The sequence below is a fragment of the Ixodes scapularis genome, unplaced genomic scaffold, assembly GCF_016920785.2.
Source record: "Ixodes scapularis isolate PalLabHiFi unplaced genomic scaffold, ASM1692078v2 PGA_scaffold10__122_contigs__length_95168666, whole genome shotgun sequence".
Classification (NCBI taxonomy): Eukaryota; Metazoa; Arthropoda; class Arachnida; order Ixodida; family Ixodidae; genus Ixodes; species Ixodes scapularis.
Genome location: NW_024609836.1, coordinates 71,950,830 through 71,970,748, shown reverse-complemented (window position 1 = coordinate 71,970,748; position 19,919 = coordinate 71,950,830). Strand labels below are relative to the sequence as shown.

General features: G+C 46.0%; 1 protein-coding gene across 1 annotated transcript in view; it reads right to left on the bottom strand.

Annotated features, from left to right (window-relative positions):
* Nucleotides 1-519: 519 nt before the first annotated feature.
* Nucleotides 520-19,919, bottom strand: part of LOC120847718 (alpha-actinin-1) — a 100,204-nt gene continuing 80,804 nt past the window's right edge. The window contains exons 3-9 of the mRNA XM_042288595.1: nt 12,805-12,866; nt 10,555-10,650; nt 8,499-8,582; nt 7,447-7,539; nt 3,779-3,963; nt 1,864-2,060; nt 520-809 (exon numbers count right to left, since the gene is read on the bottom strand). Coding sequence (XP_042144529.1) covers nt 520-809; nt 1,864-2,060; nt 3,779-3,963; nt 7,447-7,539; nt 8,499-8,582; nt 10,555-10,650; nt 12,805-12,866 — 1,007 coding nt within the window. The remainder of the gene's footprint in view (nt 810-1,863; nt 2,061-3,778; nt 3,964-7,446; nt 7,540-8,498; nt 8,583-10,554; nt 10,651-12,804; nt 12,867-19,919) is intronic.

Here is a 19,919-nt window from a genome sequence, read left to right as displayed (position 1 = left end):
CGACACCAGCTCTCACATCTTTGAGCAATCCCTCCTCCCCCCCTCCCCCCTCCAATTTGAGAGACTGCAGCCTCTGATGCTCTCTTAGGGTTCCAACAGTTTAGATTCAAACGATCGAGGTACAGAGTAATGCCTGTTTTATTCTGCCACTACTTCACGCGCATATTTCTGCCACCCACACACTGTCAATTGCCAACCACGCACCCTGTTGCCAGGGGGATCGATGGTCGAGCGCGTTGGCGCACCGCAGCTCGGAGTGCATGAAACAAAAGCTCGCACTGCAGAAGCCATGAATACTGCATGCCTACCCCTGCTTGTTTCGATCCAGAGGAGCATCATAACGGGTAGTACCGTGCAATCACTCCCACATGACGCACATTAAAGGCCCCAGGCAAGCTGAGGTACTGCACTGGCCAAATCTGTCATCTACAGCGACGACACCAGATGACCATCGGGGCTGACTAAACTGCCTGCTGCTGTGATAAACAATTACTCGTTTATCACACTGTTGTTTGCCACCTATCGGTAGTCGGCCGAGCGTACAGAACCCCATCGCCGCCTCACCAGGTACTCCTCCCGGACGTTGGTGAGGGGCCGGTTGAGGACGAGCAGGGTGTCCTCGGCCCTCTTGAGGAAGGACTCGAGGACGGAGAGGTCGTCTGGCTGCATGCCGGGAGGGGCAGCAGCCGTGGGGGAGGCCAGTGTCGGGGACAGGGGCTGCTCCGGGGCATAGGTGCCGGGGTACTTGTGCAGGAACTGCGCCACGTACGTCATCACCGACCGCTCGTCCGGCTGGGGCACGTCCACATCTGCACCGAGGTGCGGGGCGTCGTTTCATTGGTGCGAAAAAGAAACGGGCTGGCTAAATGTGCACTGCACGACACTGTTGGCACGAACGAGCCATCTCCAGTTTTTCCAATTTTTAATGCAAAAGCTTTAACTGTGTCATATGGAGTGAACCAACGTCATGAGCCGCACCAAACGGCAGATAAATTCCCGAAGCCGTGATCTGAGGCATCCCAGCTTTGAAACCACACAGAAAGCCACGCAAAACGGCAGTATTATGAAGTCGCAGCGCGTCAATTTCAGCGGAGGAATGGCACGCATGCTTTCACATTCACAACTCATAAGAATTGCTTAGGTGTACCTCGAGCCTTTTCTTTTAGAACTGAACAGCTACCGTAAGAACTAGTGTGACGGAAAGTACTCCTTCAGGGCAGTCACTCAAGCTCTCAGGCTTAGTGCCCAGCAATACCTAGTGTGAGTAAAACCTTTTGCATTTTACTTCTAAAGGGTGCTGGTGGGAATCACAATTTACTTCTCAAGTTAGTACCCTAATTGAGCACTTTGCACCACTATAATAGTTATGATGACAGTCCCTCAATACTGAAAGAAAAACTGAAAAAAAACAGGTGATGGCTCGTTAGCGCTAACAATGTCCCGAGATCTAGTGTACCATGGAGCATGAATCGGACGGTGCATTAGCAGTTTAAAGGATCCGCACGAAACGGTTTTCACAGCGATAGCCGTCACAGAGACTTCCCAGATGCATTTGAAGTACCAGCGTTGCACAGGTAGAAAACTCTAGTTTTCTGTAAGTGACTACAGTTCACAACCGAGATATGAAAGGCATGCCGACGCGCCCACAAAACCCCTTGACGTGTTCGCGCCTGTCTAACGAGTAACGTCAAATGCGTCAACGCACATCGTTCACGCGTCGTCCGGCCCTCGGAAGCAAACAATGCGCTTCCTGTTACGTGCAGAGCTCATGAATTGGGATTTATGGGAGTGGTCCGCCACGTGGATGGCCACCAGCGGTCCGACGCAGACCGCGGAGAATCACGCGAGTGGTCCGCCACTCACCCTCGGGATCGAGCAAGCGTGGGATGCCCAGCTCGCGGTGCGCGAGAGAGAAGGCCGTCTCGAGCCGTCCCCGGGGCTCCATCTTCTTCACGGAGTCCAGTTCTATGAGGGAAGGCTGGATGCAGTGCACGATGGCCAGGAAGGCGAGGCCGTCCCGCCAGCTCGGCCCAAAGTCGTTCACCTGGACACCAAAGCGCCTGCACAGAACCGCACGGCACGCTCAGTGCTTTCCTATCGATAAATCGGTCTACGCTAATTTTTCTCGCCCTCGCCGACAACTTAGAAACTCATGTGGTAAAGCCCACAAACGTCTATGAACAAATCGGTTAACGCTGCGCATAAATTCTGGCTCCTATAGGCACCAATTTGCACGAGAAATATCTGTGTTATGAAGCTGCGTGTCAAAAACGTGTGAGATTTGCGGAACCGGTGGAGAGCCACAATAAACGTCGAAGTAAATCATTTTGACATTTCTAGGATTTGTGCTGGCAAGAATGTAAGAGATAATGAAAGCAAGGAGTGTAGAATGTCCCAAAGACACCTCGTTAAATAAGGTCGACAGTTTCAATTTCACTAAAATTGAATTGTATTAATAATCCTCATAGCTTATGATATGATGGACGTGTTAAGAGAGTAAAGCAGCAGACACCTTTTCTGTCTTAAGAATATAAAATTCTAGAGGAAGTCCAAGTTTGTTTTAAACACTAGAAACTCAAGACAGAAGGAATGTAGGGAGGAAGCAAGACACACGAAGAACTTAAATCATTTTGTTCCTTTCTCTGTGATAAAGGAGGCCCTATGGAAAGTTCACATTGTGTTGAGTTTAAATAACTTGGGTTGTGTTGGGTTGGGTGGGATGGAGTGTGGTTGAGATAGGTTAGGTTGGGTAGGGTTGGATTAGCGAAAGTTGAACTGTATTAGGGTAGGCTAGGCAGTGGTAGATTCAGAGGAGAAGTCCAGATGTCCTGACCCTCCTCTTGAGTTCCACATCTGCAAAATTTTAGGGCGGGAAAAAGGAGGGGGAGGGGGGGGGGGGGGGGGGAGTTTCTCAAACATCTAATATGCTGACCCCCCCCCCCTTCTGGAAACGCCGACCCCTGAGATTAGGCTAGGCTATAGGCTAGGTTAGACCCAAGTGGAAGGAAAGCTAAAGGTGTAGACTCAAAGATTGTGACTCATTTTCAACTCCTCTTGGTTTCAATATGGATGTGCATTCCAGCAGCATGCATTTGTGCAAGGGCTGGTTCAAACATTTGCATTTGAGTGTGATCCACTGCGCCGCAACCACTTGTAATCGCTCATGATGAAAGAACGCACTGGCGCCACCTGTCGAGAGCCCCGGAACGCTTCCGACCTGCTTACACCCTACGCCTCTTTCTTTCTCCACGTGCTCGAAATATTTCCGACGATGTTACAAGCGACCATTTCTCGCAGACAGTGTGCAGGTCTGATCCCACAGATACTGCAAAACCTTCAGTCCAGTTATACGCCGCCCGAAACCATTCCAGGGCCAAAGCAGTTCCGACCGGCACCATCCGACAGATGGCGCAGCAATCGCCCCTGCACCATGCACATTAAAGATGGAAGATCAGTGGTCGTACCACACACGCCAAATTGCACCCCCTGTGGCAGCGACTCGAAAGCAGACCGACCCCTCGCCGTACGAACGGCCGTTCGACCGGCCCAACGTTTCCTACGGTCCCCGACAGAGTGAGAACAGCCGGGCGTGTTTGCCAAGCTCCCGGCCCCCAGCACGCACTCCGTCCCTTCCACTGTGCTTTAGCTGTGAGGCGTACGAGACGTCGAAGCACCGTCGAAGGTAGGAAGCTCACGCTGGAAGCGGGACAGTCAGAGCTCCTCCCTGCCGTTCTCACCTTGTCAGTCACTTCGGCTAAGGGAGAGAGCAGTCACTCACTGGTTGATGCTGTTCTTGACCCAGTGTAGCAGGGCTTTGCGAGCACCACCGCGCCAGCGCTCGATGGGGGTGGGTCTCTTGGGCGAGGCTTGCACCAGCACATTCTGCTCGGCTGCTGCAATGTCCGACCCGGCGTCTTCCCAGCCGGCTGGCGAGCCTGCCAGCAGCCGCGTGTGCTCTTCAATCTGCACGGAACGTGTGGCGTGAGTTTCTTTAATGCGACAGCATTATTAAGCTACTACTCGAGGTTATCGGTATGCATATTTCCTGGCCTATAATAGTTTTCCCCGATAACTTTAATGGAAAAAAGAAGGAAGACCAGCGGAGCTGTACTCGATACACTGAGTGCTTCTTCTTCGTCGGTGTCTGTTTTTCGCGCTGTTTCCTACCATGAATTCCCACCAACGCGCCCAACTATCCATTCTTCTATTATAGCTGGAAAGGTTGCCGCCATCTACGAGCGACGGCGGAAACCATAATGGTTGTGTGCTTGCCGCCGTCTCTTATAGATGGCGGTAGCTGTCCAGGTAGGTTTGTGTCGACATACACGGACACGATCTTGGGAAACCTAGCCCTTAACAGCTCCGCTGTAATTTACGTCACGTGACCTATGCACTGATTCGGTTTCCCCGCTAAATCTGGTTAAAAATTACATCACGTGATCTATGTACCCATTCGGTTTCCCCACTAAATCTAGCGGAAAATTTTTGTCACGTGAACTATGCACCAATTCAGTTTCCCCGCTAAATTTAGCAAAATATTTACGTCATTCGACTTATGCACCCAATTCAGTTTTCCCGCTAAATTTAACAGAAAAGTTACGTCACATGACTTATGCACGGATTCGGTTTCCCCGCTAGATCTGGTGGAAAATTTACGTCACGTGATCTATGCACCCAATCGGTTTCCCCACTATAGGCTCCTTGCACTGACGTCACATCACATACATTTGAACACCAAGTAAAAGGAGGAGAGGGAAGCTGCTTTTGTAAGAATTTTGAGTGACAGGTTAATCTTGTATAATCTTCTGGGAGGAGAATAGCGACGCCTGTGCAAATCCGGGAGGCACAAAGGAGGATCCTGATAAGAGGGGAGCTCCTTCTTCCCCTTTTCTCTGGAGGGCAACGGAAATGACGTCCTGTGCAAGCCACGTATATCTAGCGGAAAATTTACGTCATTCGACCTATGCCCCAATTCAGTTTTACCATTAAATTTAGCGGAAAACTTACGTCACGTGACCTATGCACAGTTTTGGTTCCCCCGCTAAATTTAGGGAAAAATTTTTGTCACGGCCTATGCGCCAATTTTAAGGTTCCCCGCTAAATCTAGCAGAAAATTTACGTCACGTGACCTATGCATCAATTCCGGTTCCCCACTAAATTTAGCAGGGAACCGAACACCTTCCCATGTGTGCAAAAATAAATGCTGTCGCATTCATAGATAATCACCACTGTGGTTTCTACAAAGTTGGCCTCGACCATCCCTTTTGCTGCCCTGTAATTCCTTTATGTTACAGGTCATGTGACGCACAGGTTTTGTTTTGTTTCCCTCACAGTGGGGAAACAAGTTTGTCCTCCACCATCAATTTCCTGCCCTATAATTTGATAGTTGATTGTTTTTCTTTTTTTCTCTCTCCCAGACTCCTCTATGCGACCAAACGTACAAAGTCCGTCCCAAATTTCTAGGGTTGTGGTTCAGTCGCTTACGTGGTTCCTGGAACATGCAGCAAGCAAAAAGAGGGCAAAAAGCGATTGAGGAAAGTGTGCATCCTTCGAAAATTCTACGGCTGGCAGCTTCGCAGGGAACTGCCATGCATCAAGACACTGCACAACTGCTACCCCTACAAGCAAATCTATCAGCGACTACACTCATGCCGAAAGATAGTCAGAGGTGACCCATTCAGTTAAATGTTAAAGGGACCCTGAAGGCAATTTGGCATTCCAATTTTCAATTTATTCGACAATTGAAATGGCCACCAGGCACGTCTCAGACACTGTTAAGAAAGTTCTAGCCAAAACAGACGTTTCGGTGCGACACCAATCAATTAAACAGTTGTGGTAACAATCACACCGGGAACAATGCTCGAGACCCCCCCGAGACGGTGGCAGAAACGTGAACTAAAGTGCGCTGCATGACGTCAAAGCATGACGACAATGGGCTCCTCGTCAGGCGATTGCTTCAAACGAATGACGCGCTCTTGGCGTTGCGGCGGCGTCGGTAAGTCGGCCAGAAGGAAAGTCACTCTGAAGCAGCAACAGGGCGGGGAGTCGGTGACAAGTTTGAGGCGCCGTTGTAAAGCGCCAATTCAGAGTTTCGCGCTCTGAGAAGCATCTCCCATTTCATCGATCGGCATGAGGTTGCTGAGCAGGAGCTCCAACTCCTTTGCAAGTGCGACGTTGACGTCAATTTCTTTCACGTTGATGAGCCCACCAACTAGTATGGCCGCTCCTTTACAAACCGCCGTGAAATATAGCAAACCGCGAGAAACGCCTCGAGCGTCCACTAAACCCTACAAAAAACCAACAGTGCTCCTCAACGCTACGATATACTACCGTAGGTAGTATATCATAGCACGATACGTTACCAAGCCAATTTATGCGGTCACTTTAAAGTCTTGGTCTGGACTCGTGTTCTGTCTGACGGAACTGTACGCTGAATGCTTCTGGAGCTCAACCAAAAAGTCGTTGCCGCTGGACAGTGATGCCGCATTCGGAAACATCCTTTATCTTTTGCAGACGTTACTGCATCAAGAAGTTATGTTCCTGCAAGAATACTGCAACAACAGAGAATAAAAGCTTTGTAGGTGGCAAAGCAAGCCTTAGCATGCAATTTCTAATTCTCATGCAGAAACTAAGCCAAAAAGGGATCCATTCCGAAATTTTGTCATCTGGAATATGGTGCTTTCGACTAAGCTACTTTATCGTCCTCGGATGCAGGCTGAAGAAGCACGCCAGAATATTACAGAAATAGGTAGTAGTAAAAAAAAAAAAAAAAAAAAGCTTGAGCAAATTTTTTTAAGCTCATGCATGACGCCGCCATTTTACCCAAGCCACACGAAAGGAAATTCTAAAGTTTCTAAAATGCTAACCTAGGATGCATTCAAGGGTGTATAGGTGCACTGAGGATAGCTAAAAAGGTCAATAATTTAAGCGACTACCAAACACAGGTATACATACAACACAAGCTATGTTGTCAACTATAACATGACATTTGAAAGAACAGTTCACATTTTAAAGCAGCATGTGATAAATTACAACTGGATGAAATACAGTAGAAGTTTTTGCAAACATGTATTTTAGGGCAGATTAAAATAATAGAAATGTAAAGCATTAATACCTGAGCAAAAAAAAACAAAACAAGAAAAAGGCTGAACCATGTCTTTATCATGTTCATAAGGACAGCTGTAATCCGTCAGCTGCTGCTTTATCATCAAGAATAGGATGTTTTTCTTCCTTGTGTCTTCAAATTTTACACAAAGAACCAAGGCTCGAAATTCTTTGTAGGCTAATTTCAATATGGTCTGAAGGGCACAGCCTCAAGAAAAATTGCAACACATCAGGAATGCACCTGATGTGTGACATGCAAAACATGCACATCAAAGATGATGTGCATGTTTCTTTGTCTTTGTGTGACATTTTAAAGTGATGTCTTTCTGACAAAACACTCACTTGGAAGTGCAGAATAATGGTCCAGATAAGACCCAGAAGAATGGCAGGCTTTCCGTCGACCACATCCGTGGCATTAATGTTGACCAACTTGATCTGCAAAAGTCATGTGCCCCACAATAAGCTGTTAGGGGCAAGCATCAAAACTTCACCATTTTTGGTGCGAGCTCAGCAAGCTGCAGCAAATCCTCAGTCACTGTAATGGCCAATGAACATGTGGGACACAGGTGGCTTTGTTTTAAATGATGCCCGTTTCTTTTCCACGATAATCAAAATATGCATACTTTCATCAAATTATGGATGCTTTACATGCACCGTTTATCTAAGGAATTTTCTTAGGAAATGTGGAGGACAAAATCAACATCGAAAGGTTTAGGAAAAATAACACTGAGTGTAATATAAGGCTGGGCAGTCAATCACATTGTGATTGACTGCCTGACCATATGACAAAAAATGATGCCCGGGGATTCCTGTTTTTGGATATTAAGATCTCACGAAATTCAAGAAGTAAAAACGGGCTTTCACTTTGTAAACTGAAATTCAGGGAACTTTTTCAATGTCATATTCCTGGATTCAAAAATTTTGGGGGATTTTTTTGTTTGTCTTTTACTGTCACGTAAGAATGATCTAAGCAACCGAAGATTCAAATTCTTGTTATCCCGGCTGGAACTAGGCAGCTCCAGCAAGATCATCAATTGAAATTTACTATGATGCATATTTATAGTCTTTGAGAAATTTAAGGGGGCTGAGGGGCTGCCATTTTTTTAGTTTCTGGACACTTCATTTTTGGAAAACATATCTGGGATAATCATGATGCGGTGCAAGACTGTGGTGAGTGAGGGAGAAAATAGGAAACTCACTGTCGTTTCATATCTGGGATGAAAAGATCAGACACAACCGTTTCTCACTCAACAACAAAAAACCTTCATGATACTCCAATTACTCCAGTGCTGGCCGCAGAAAAAATATGGCTCAGGAACAAAATGAAAATGCTAGCTCTTGTGATGTCACAGCCACCTTCAGCTTTTCAAGGACCAATGAGAATGCCCGCTCACCCGTCTCTGCTCCAGGAACCTGAGGACGGTGTTGACGTTGCTGAGAAAGTGGGGGCGGCGCAGAATGCGAGCCCGTTCCCTCGGCTGAAACAAGCAGAAAAGATACAAGGATGACGCTTTCTAAATGGCGGCAAGGAAGCAAAACTAATGAACACACACACTTTGTCTTATGCTTGCCTGTGTTTGCACTGTGCCGATATATTCTGCCCGGAGTTGGATAGTTTTGCTTACGTATGCACATTTTCTATTTCTGTAGCCTCCACTTCATGTTCCTTTTATTTACCTCTCACAAATAATACTGTTGTTTTGTCATATATACTACTAAGTACTAAAGGGTGGGGTATTGTCTTACTTTTTATGTCTTGCTTTGTGTTCCTTTCATGTTGTGCTTTATAACTTTAGTGTCCACATATCTAGTTTAGACAACCGTTAGCATTTTGTTTCAATGATTTCTGAGATTTATTTAATAATTTCACAAATATTAACCATTATATGTGAAGCATCCAAATGGGTGCTTCCAAAGTAGTTAAACGAAATTAAATGTGTGTGCCATACATGAGAGTGCTCTTCTTTGGGGCAAATTATACTCCAGTAATCAATGTCTGTATGTCCCTGCACCATATATGCATGTCACCTCTGTTATTAGTGCAGTAACGGAAAATAATTTACATCTAATGAGACAGTTTAGGAGCAAATCTTAACAAAGTATGTCCTATCCTACTTACTCCAGTACATTTGTACCCTGCAAAAATGATTAAGATGCCAGACTGTTTTGCTTCTATCTCTTTTTAATTAAACGTGCATCAAGGATACACAAAATTTGTTGAATTATGCATCCTCAAAAGTCAGGCAACCAAAGTAACACTGTATGGTAAAGTAAAATAAACAGATGAATGAACTCAATCATTATTTCACTAAAAAGCAGTTTTAACCTGGGTTAATACTATTAAAAGTCAATAAAGAATTTACAAGGGAGTCATCGATAGGTTCCTCTCCTTTAAATAACCCAGACTCATCAACAGGAGAGAGCGGCAAGTCTAATATGGTACCACCCTTGTCTACACGAAAGCATTAACAAATCAGCCTGTTCAATCACACGTAAATTCCAATTGCAGGAAATAGCGCAAAGGTGAATTCACTCACACTGCAAATACACGCACACCAGAAAAAAGGTCACTCACGTCGCACTGACTTACAACTCAGTTTGTGTTTTCGTCTTGTAAGTAACCTTTTTTCTGGTGTGCGTGCATTTCCCGTGTGAGTGAGTTTACCTTTGTGCTATTTCCTACAATACGAATATCCAACTCGCCCAAGCATCCATTCTAAGATGTAAATTCCACTTTGTTTTCGTTCAGCAAGAAACAAAAACTCCACTCATGCCACAAGAATGGGACATGAGGAAACATGTATGCTATCAATAAAAAAAAAGAGACAGAAAAAGGGGAAAAACATGAAGTAAAAAACAGCAGTGAGCATGGAAAAGAACACAAAAGAACAAGTGTGAGGGAAGCAGAAAAGGAGAAGGGCGAACAAGAGTGAGAGAATAGTGAAAAGAAGGAGGAACCGGAGAGAGATAACTGCTCAGATTCAGGCGTTCAGTTCAAGATAACATACAAGATAAAATTTAAAGACCAAAAAGAATGGAGTAGATGATCAGGTGAAAATATTCCCCCTGTGGTCCGTACCAGCCACTATATAAAAGTAAGCATCTTGCACATATAAAAACATAACAAAATTTAAAAAAAGAAAGAAAAATAAAACAGAGCATTTTTACTTTCCAAAATAAGCGTCACATTTTTAACATTAAAAAAAAATACACAAAACACGCATCTTTACAAATTCTTGACCTAAGAAGCGCCCATCCCCCAGTTTTACATGATTATCTGAGTGAGTACTTGCTCGAGATTTTATGGTAGATACAATGGACAAGTAAGCTCCTGCTTGTAATCCAGATGACAATACTATTGTAACAGCTATGGCCAAAATGTTTCTACCAACAGCAAATGCTTCGCACGTGTGCCAGATGACCAAGAAAACATGAGAGAAAAGTTCTTACCAGCACTTGGCCCGACAAGATCTCAAGTAAAGCGAGGAGCTTGGTGCCATCTCTCAAATCTTGAATGACGTCGTCTACCCTCAGGGGAGGATTCCGCTGGAGAAGACGGTACAAGAAAAACATGACTCTGAGAACTGGTGGTCTTCCACTAACCTGGCATAAGCTGCGACAGTGCAGTCAAGCAGTAAAGAAATGGAGTCAATTAGCTGGCAGCACAACTAACGGTAGTACAGGGCAATTCATTTTACTGCGAGGTGAACCTAGTGAACCGCATACTGTTGACCTTCGGAGATGACTGTTTACGCCTACACATTAGTAGTTGGAGGACATCTGTTTTCGAAGTTTTAACATCAGATACACTTTAGCATGACTGCCCCGGCTTCCTTCTAGCTTTGTCGAGACAGGTGCTACCAGCCCGTACAAAAATAATTATGTTTTAGGCATGTGTGCAAGCTCTCCACTCACACTCAAAGTAAATAATAATTTTAAATGAAATAGTTTTTTTTTTTTATTATTTAAATTATGGTAAGTATTGTCTCAAGCAACAGGTTGTTAACATCAAAGCTAGGGCGAGAGCGCAATTATAAAAATTAAGAGTTCTTAAGTATTAAGAAAAATTAAGACATATGACTAGTCTAACAAGCTTGCACTGCACTGTCAGCTTAGGGGTGATTGGAGCATAGGCTAGGTTATTGCACTTTGTCATTAACAATTCTAGAAATCATACAGGAAAGTTGAACCCTTACCGACTGTTAGAAGGTAGGAACTACTGTACTATAAGGGAACAACTGACGCTGAGGAACGTGTTAGTCATTACATGAGATGACAATGAAATGGGCACTATTAGACAGGTGAGAATATTGGTTCCAACCAAAGAGGACTTTGTCATTTGGAGTCTGGACAGTGCAAGAAAAAGCCATGACAACCGGTTTTTTTTTAACAGTGTTAAAGCCAGAGCAAATGACCCAGCAGTTTTTTTGTTTTTTTTTTCACATCAACAGTGAGAGCTCACGAGCCAATCAAAGTGCGCCAAAAGTGCAACGTCACTGCATCACTTTATTGGCGGATGTGCCATCGTCTCCTAATCCAACCAAACGCAGAAAGTGCGCCGTGACGTTGCAGTTTTAGTTTGCGTGTCCGCGACTCTTCAGGGATTCCCTTCCGGCAGACGGCAGACTTTTGAATGGGAGAATCTAAAGCCAATGCGTTTGCGTGCGGGCTTTCGCCTTTCTGCTTCGCCTCGTAAGCTTCCAAATGGGCAAATACGTTGCTCGTCTTTTCTTCTTTTCTACAAAGATTTCTATTAATAATTTTGCAAACATTGCTCGACGTTGCCGCCCCAGCGACGCGATCAGCGCTATCAGGGGCACAGGTGTGACAGCCCGGATATCACGGCAAATGGCTTCTTTCTCATAAGTACTAGCGCAAGCAAGACACTTTGTAAGACGACGAGCTCGCATCTATGCCTCCCCACAGCTTTCCACAAAAGCGCTGAAACAAGGTGCAGCTGGTACAGCCCGCGGTGGTACAGCCAGCCCGGCGTTTCGTCTACGGTGCGGCGACTTTCACCGACGGTTGGCGGGCATCGCGTTTTGAATCGGGTTACGTCTCCACGGCCAGTGTGGAGTGCAGAACGCAGAACAGACGGCTGTACCGTCGTACACCCAGAGCGAGGCGGCGAGACACGCTTTCAAGTTCAGCGGGTTTATACAATCACAATCTCGCGGCCCTTCCGGCCCTTCTCTGACGTTGTTGTTGTTTTTCTTTTCTCCAACTTTTCTTCAGAGAAAATACAATAGAGAGAAAGCTAAAAAATGACAGCAGTATTGGGCGGTAGGCACCGCCACCTGGCTTACAAGTTTTGCATTTTTATTTAATTTTGTTGTGTGAATAAATTAATTTTGGGCTTAATGTTACGCTTTCCTGTAGCTATTCAACCAGTTCTATAAGCGTTTTCTTTGTGATTACAGTTCTTTTGTACAATAGTCGGGACAATGGTTAGGAAATTTGTCCTGCTGAAACCGAAACCAGCAGAAACATTACTGCCTTGTTGAGCTGAACCTAGAGTTCAGGAGAGATTCCTCCCAACCCTTTCCAGTTTAACAGAACGAGCGCTGGAGAGGAGGTCGCCTCCTCTCCAGCTTTTTATCTGCTAAAGTGGAAAGGAGTAGGAGGAGTTTCCCCCGATCTCTTAACTTTCTATGAGCGACTGCAGGTTGAAATAATTTTGAAACAAAGCGAATAAAGTACCTGTGAAAGGAAGTTGTTGATCCAGTTCATAAACACTTTCTTCTGGACTCGCTCTTGTTCATCTGAAACGAGAAAAGTCGTTCGGTGGATTAATACGTTGCTGTGTTCACCGTGGGAACAATGGGTTCAATATGTTGATGACAACGTTCCACCAAGGGCAAATCCAAAACTCCGTTTTTATTTTATTTTTTTTTTTTGGGGGGGGGGGAGGGGGAGTGGAAAATTTGTAAGGATACTATTTTCCCATTCTTTCTTGTGCACCGGCGAGACGGAATATCAATCGAGACGAAATGTCTACGGAATGTCCAACGAGTCTGAATATCCAACCAGGTCTGAAACTGGATATCTAATTCGTCAACGGTGGAGACGTAGAATAATACTGTATGCTGCGCAATGTGACAAGCTTGAACCTAAAGTAACAGCATGGTAATTATAAGTTTGCAGTTCGCAGTTGAGTAGATGTGCTTCTGATTAGACGTTTTGCTCTTTGTGTACCAACGAGCGGTGAGAGAAAGCATCACTGAGATAAAGTTTACCCTGAGAGACTCTTGTAATTTTGTAAGTTTAAAATAAATGTTCGCGGTGTTCCTCTCGGAGAAAACGACTGGTTTCATGCACTGCTTCAGTAAGGGACCCACTTGGAGATATTTTGCTGTAACCAAGATTTTTTATTAACAATGTCATCAATATCAATATTTATCAATATTAACATCAATCAATATTTATCAATATTAACAATCTCCTTCAACTTCTTCAGCGCAACTCGATCGACTTCCTCAACCGCTGCCTTCACTGCCGACACATTTTCAACGTGGGTTGCAATTTTTGGGCGCCCTTCACGGGAGGCATCCTCCACAGAAAAGTCACCATTTCGAAAACGGTTGAACCATTTGGCAATCATCGAGGAGGGTCGGGGGCTTCACCGACCCTAACAATATATATATCTTAAACTTTTTTTAAGCACTCTACAGGTCTTACAGAAGACAGGAACTCGTAAAGACTGAACGACCCCACAAAATCCTTCAATAAAACAGGTTCTTTTTTTCTTTTTTCTTTTTTTCATTCTGCCGCTAGCATTTGAACTTTCATTTCTCATCTCCCTAACTTCTCGTGCGGGGGAAAAAAATTAATTAAATTAGTTTACAGGGATCGAAAAAGATTTTTAAAAAATGTTTCCGAGCAGCTCTAAAAATTTCAAATGTTCGAGTGAGCGGAGTTTTGAAAAAAATTCCTATGATACTGTTTTAAAAAGTTGCATCACATCGAGAAAAAAAAAACTGTTTCTGTGATGTCGGCGATGAGTGTGATTTGTGTGTTTGTTTCCCTCGTGGAACCAGGCATTAACTTGGCTCACGCTAATCCCCCCCCCCCCCCCCCCCCCCCACCTTGACAGTACTAACACGCTTTGTTGAGTAGCCATCTCCCAGAGAGAAAGAAAAACTATGTTGTGAATGCTCATGGCCGATTTCGTGTGAAACAAAATGGCGGATGTTTCAGGGACACTATTAACTCCTGACGAGAAAAATATTCGGAATTCATTTTGTTGGTCAGTTTTGTTTCCTAGGAAACATGCCGGTAACTCATATGTTTTAATCAAATCGGTTTCTCTGTACATCTCATATGCCCCCCCCCCCCCCCCCCCCCCCCCCCCCTCCCCCCCGAGCTGCAAGTTGCGGGCTATGCCGCGCAAACGCAGTGGCCACATACTGTGAGTGACTTCATTTTTGTGGATTCAATGATTTCATGAATTTTTGCATGCTGCCGCGGTATCGGGGACATTTCGCGGGCTCGAAAAGATTTCGCGATCGGGAGTGATATCAAATTCTTTACATTCGCCACCCAGGGTGATTTATTCGCGCAACCCCTGTTTAGCTTTTCTAAAAAGAAAAAAATTAGTAGTTTTATTAATAATGTATTTATAATTTATTTATTTCGCTGATGCAGTCTTCCGTAGTCCTACAAAGTTGGAAAGAAACAATGGTAATTGGTGGACGTACATAGAAGAATGACTTTGTACGGGCCCTCAATTGTGTGCAGACGCTGATTCATTGGGCGTGTTTGACGCTTGCCACGGTTTCGTGAACGTACGCTGTGCAAGTATATCTTTTTTTTTTTTTTTTCTTTCTTTAATGAGGCCAAGAGCGAATGGCGCCTTTGTTAGCCCATCGCGGCCCCAAGGCCGAGCAGGCGGGTTTGTTCGTGTTACACCTGCTACTTCATCCAGAACGGAGACGTAATGCTATGAGCAGGTGTTGTGTGCGAAACAAACGACGCGAGATGACGCAATACGCACCTAGAAGAAAAGGCCCGCGAAATTTCCCTCCAAGCGTCATCACTAGTGGGCCAGCATCGTTTTCAGAGCATCTCGCAAAAAAAGTGTGCAGTTGCAGTGCAGGCGCAGGCAACGCCAGCGAAGAGAGAAAAGGCGAGCACTAGGAATGCGAGACGGAGAGGAGGGCAATGGAGAAAAACGTTAGAGAGGAGCTTTCTTTCCTTCTCCCAAGCCTTTCTAGTGCTTTCCATTTCTCAAAACTTGGACTTGGGTTTGGGCTATACTTCGTTTCACCTAGTTTCACCTTATGTTGTACCGCAGCGAAGGCTAGAAGCGCGAGCTCATAGCGTTGGCAGCTGCTCTTAATTCACGAGAGCGTGTGCCGCCGAGATGTGCCCCAGAGCAAAGAGCTCGCGCTTGTAGCCTTTTCTGCGGTACATCATAAGGTGAAACAGAGTATAGTTAGTTGTGCTTAGCTAACTTTGGTGCTCTGCGAAGTTCTACAGAACGTAGGTTCTGTAGAACTTCGCGGCGCGGCACAGTTAGCTATGCCATTTCTCCCGTCGCCTGGCGTTGCCTTCGCTTGTACCCCGTCAGTACGGGAACTATGAAATCACGACTCCGACCAAAATTACAGTGAGAAAATTTATCCATACGTAAAAACACATGGTAAAAAAAAAAAATAAGACAAAGACAGGCTTTTTTTTTAATTTCTGGAATTAGAATAAGAGCCATGGGAAGGCACTTTTTTATAAACACAAGCGCGTGCATGTGGAAACTTTGACTGAAAACGTTTGCGCCTGTATATATATATATATATATATATATATATATATATATATATATATAAGGAGAGATTTTATCTAAAATTACATCTGACAGCGGCTAAAGAACCGATTCGTGCGTTCTGTTCAACAGTGAGCGGGAAGTCACTACAGACGCTGAGAAACACGGAAACACATTTATTAACGGCCAATGCCTTATAAGTCTGCCTAGCTTCGAAGCGGTAATAAGACGCATAAGACTCGCCACGCAGTGACCATATAGCCGATTAGAATGGCCTTAAATAATGGTCGTTTTTTTATTGATTTTGCAAGATGTTGCACGACATCTACTTCGAGTGAGTGATCAAAATGGCGTAAAAGGTGTCTACGCAAGATGGCACCCAGATACCTTCTCGTTTGAAGTGGGAAAATTTGTCACCCTTGTGCACGCAGCCGATGGTCCACATGCGCCACAAGCTCAACCCAACGCGATCCGAAATTGCCACACAAAATTAATGGACAACAGCATCGGTTGCAGGTGTGATAGAATCGTATATATCAACGCTGTGTTAGGAAATTCTTCGTAGGATTTCGTTCACAGAAAATAGATCGACACATAACCGCGACGCTTGCAAGGCCACGGTTGACAACGCGGGCGTGCGTACATGCGCATAAAACAAGATTTTTGCTTTTTTTACGGCACTCTTGGCATCGGCGTTGTTTTTGGAGCTTCGTGACTATGGATTTCTGACGTTCTTACGCACCAAGATATGTGCGAAGGTTTCTAAACAAAACGGAGTCTCGCAAAAAGCGCAGCTCTCCCTACTGCGTCATGGCGTCAGCATAAACAAATATGGCGGCGCCCAGGGGACACAGAGCGCCATCTAGTAGCTGCTCCGAGTCCGCCATTGCTCGATCATGCACTCTGAGCATGTATTCGACACGAGGGCTGTGTCAGCGCTCGGCGAGGACTCGGACCCAATCACACACTTAATTCGTGCCCAAAACATGGCGACCGCCCACGTTGCTCGATGGTATATTTAAAAAAAAGATACACAATATTATGCTTCTGCCCATCTTCTACTTGTCCTTGTGTCTTTTTAGTTATTTATTTATTGCTCGTTTATATTAATTTTAATCACCCTGTTTATGACCGCATCATAAGATTAATCATGCTACATACTGCGTGTCTGCGATGTGTCCGTTGTTGCAGGACGTATACACAAAGAGCAACACTGTGCGAAGACACACTGGCGCCATCAAGGACGTTTAAACAGACAGGACCCGGCATGACGTCAGCCTGAGTGAAGCCGGAAGATGCGTTTAATCCCAGACTGCCTTGCGCACCCGTTCCGAGGCCGTGGGGTAGCGCACCGGCGGTTCGTCTGCTTTCTAATCTGCTCCGGCGTGTGCTTCACGAGGCTAGCTTTCGATGCGGTCGGCGTCCGCCGTGGGCGTCCACGATGCAAATGCTTTGCAGCGTGAGTGTTTATACTTAGTTCCACATTATGTGCGAGCGAAGTCAGAACTGGAAGCGCGAGCCCGTTCTGTGCGCTCCTGGCTTGCATGCGCGCTCGTGCGATCTGCTGCTGCTGTTTATTAAAAAATGCGTTGCGCACCGCCAAGTCCTTCACGGTGCGTCGTCTAGAGCGTCTCAATTCTAGTCACTTACTTCTTGCTGGGCAACCAGGCGTTCGTTTATAATAATTTAAAAGTCTCCCGTTAAGCGCTGTTTCAAATAACAGTGGGTGCCGCCATTACTTTCGGTGCACACAGTCGCGTTGCCACGGAAATGTCATGGCAACGCGGTTGTTTGCACCGAAATTAATGGCGGCGCCCACTCACTAGGCTTCCCATTGGTCAAGAAATGCTCGTTGCGGCTCGTGGCCACGCCTACTTCCGTTACAGTTCGCTCCATGCATTGGGGATAGGGACGCCACCTCCTGCCCATTATAACCTCCTTGGGCGCCATCTATCAGGCAGCCCTGGAACACGTCCGATCTGTGTATAGTAACTATACTGAAGGCTTCGTAGGGGTCATATCCACGCGCTCTCCATGAGAAATGGTCGCTTATAGCATAGTCGATATGACTTCAAGCCTGTGGTGAGAGGATGACGCATAAAAACGTACAAAATGCATACGCAGGGTGCAATTGTGTCCCAGGGCTATCTGATAAATAAATCCATTATGTCAGTGCGCTCTATCGTTGTACGCACTCACAGTGGCACTCACACTCAAACCACGGTCATTTTTAGACTGGATGATTTAACTCAATAAAGGTGCCTCATCCTGACGCGTGCGTTAAGTTTTTTTAATGCGTTAGCATTAGAACGCTCGTTTCGACGAAAACCCGGCGGTGTCCTTCGTTTGTCAGCGTCGGGGAGAGAGGGAGAACAAGGGGGAGAGGGTGACGCGTGCGACGCTCCCATGGGTCCGAAGCGCTGACGTCAGCGCGCGTCAACCTCTCCCTCTTTTCCCGGCGCTGACAAACTGACAGACACCACCGGGTATCCGTCAAAACGAGCCCTTCCGTTTCCGTCAAAGTCGCGCTCCCATATTGCGCGGAGCCAGAGAAGCCAGAGAAGAGGGCGCGCTGAGTTAGCACGTCCTAGTTAAGAAAACCTAAGTGCTGAATTTTCCTGCGTCAGTAAGGAAGGCCACCGTTGGCCAAAGATTGGACACGACTACGGCTTCAGCGTTCGGCAAGGAGTCGTGTTCTCACTGATTGGACACAAGTTCCAACCGAACGCTGACGCAGCACTCGTCTCTGTGACCTACGGTAGCCTTCTTTACTGACACAGGAAAATTCAGCACTTAGGCTCTCTTATCTAGGAGGTGGTGGCTCAGTTACTGCTCTGCCGTCGCCGGTTGTTCTTCGCTCTGGGTTTGCGTAGTAGCGGTGCGTGGGCAGTGATGCGCGTGCGTAGTTAAAGCAATGGTTGCGGCACCTTCCACGAGTGATACGGATGTGGTTCTTTTAACAAATGAAATGGATGACCGTATTCAAGGGCGTCGACGTACTCTGACAGGCAGAGTACAGAAACGGGGTGAAAATAGTTCCAGTAAGATCCATTGGTAGATTCTTATGGCGAATTCGCGTGGTTCTTTCTGCGCGCTCTCGAGCGCTCTTTCCAGAGCGCGCGAGATCGGGTGGTTGAAAGAGAGTGCTGCGGCCTGATCGGGTGGTTCATTCCGAGGACGCCTCTCCCTCTCAGAGCGCTCTTTGGCACTCCGTGTGTAGCCGTCGGAGTGCGGAGTGGCGCAGGCGTCACGTGGTACTTGGACGGGGATCACGTGGTTTTGTTGACGATGGCCGGCAGTGGTCTGTGGTTCGGTTGGTTCGGTGGTGGTGTGCGGGGTACAGCATGTCGGCAGTTGATGTGGTTCTACGAAGTGCTTGTGAATTCGACGGTGCGAGGATTACGACGGACGGGACGACATTCCTTTGCGACCGTAACAGAAAAAGTCTACGTGTGAAGTATTCCCAGTGCTTTCACGAGATCGTTCATCTCACGGCGGTGAATCCGCTAAGCCTAACCGACGAAGAAACAGCTCGCAGGGCTCGCCGCTGTTTTACCGGGTTTTGTGGTCGCTTCAAGACATTTTCAGGTTTGGTAAAAGTGCGTTCAAAGGTTTGTGTTCTAAAATAAAGGGAGAGCCGAATATAATGCACTGTGATCTTGGCCACATGGCGATGCTTGCACGATATTTCGCCGTGACAAAAATGCGGTTTATTAACCATTTTATATTTGCCTGTTCTGTCGCACGCATGACCGCTATCGCTGCGCGTTCACGGACGAAACCGCGATGAGTTGACAACTCTTTCCAAGCGTTGGCTTTCGTTCCGTTCTGCGAAAATCAATACGCATACTGCCGTTTTCTTCTTTTTTTTTTTTTTTACATGTTGATGCGTAAACCAATTTACGTCCCAACACTTATTTCATCACGTTGCGAGCGTAAAATTTGCTCAGTCGTCCACCGTACGCTGTAAGATCGTGTTTTTAACGCATTACCAATGCCAAGATATATGAATTCCGTGACTGGTCTGAGAATCTCGGAGCGCTCTGAAGCCAGCAGT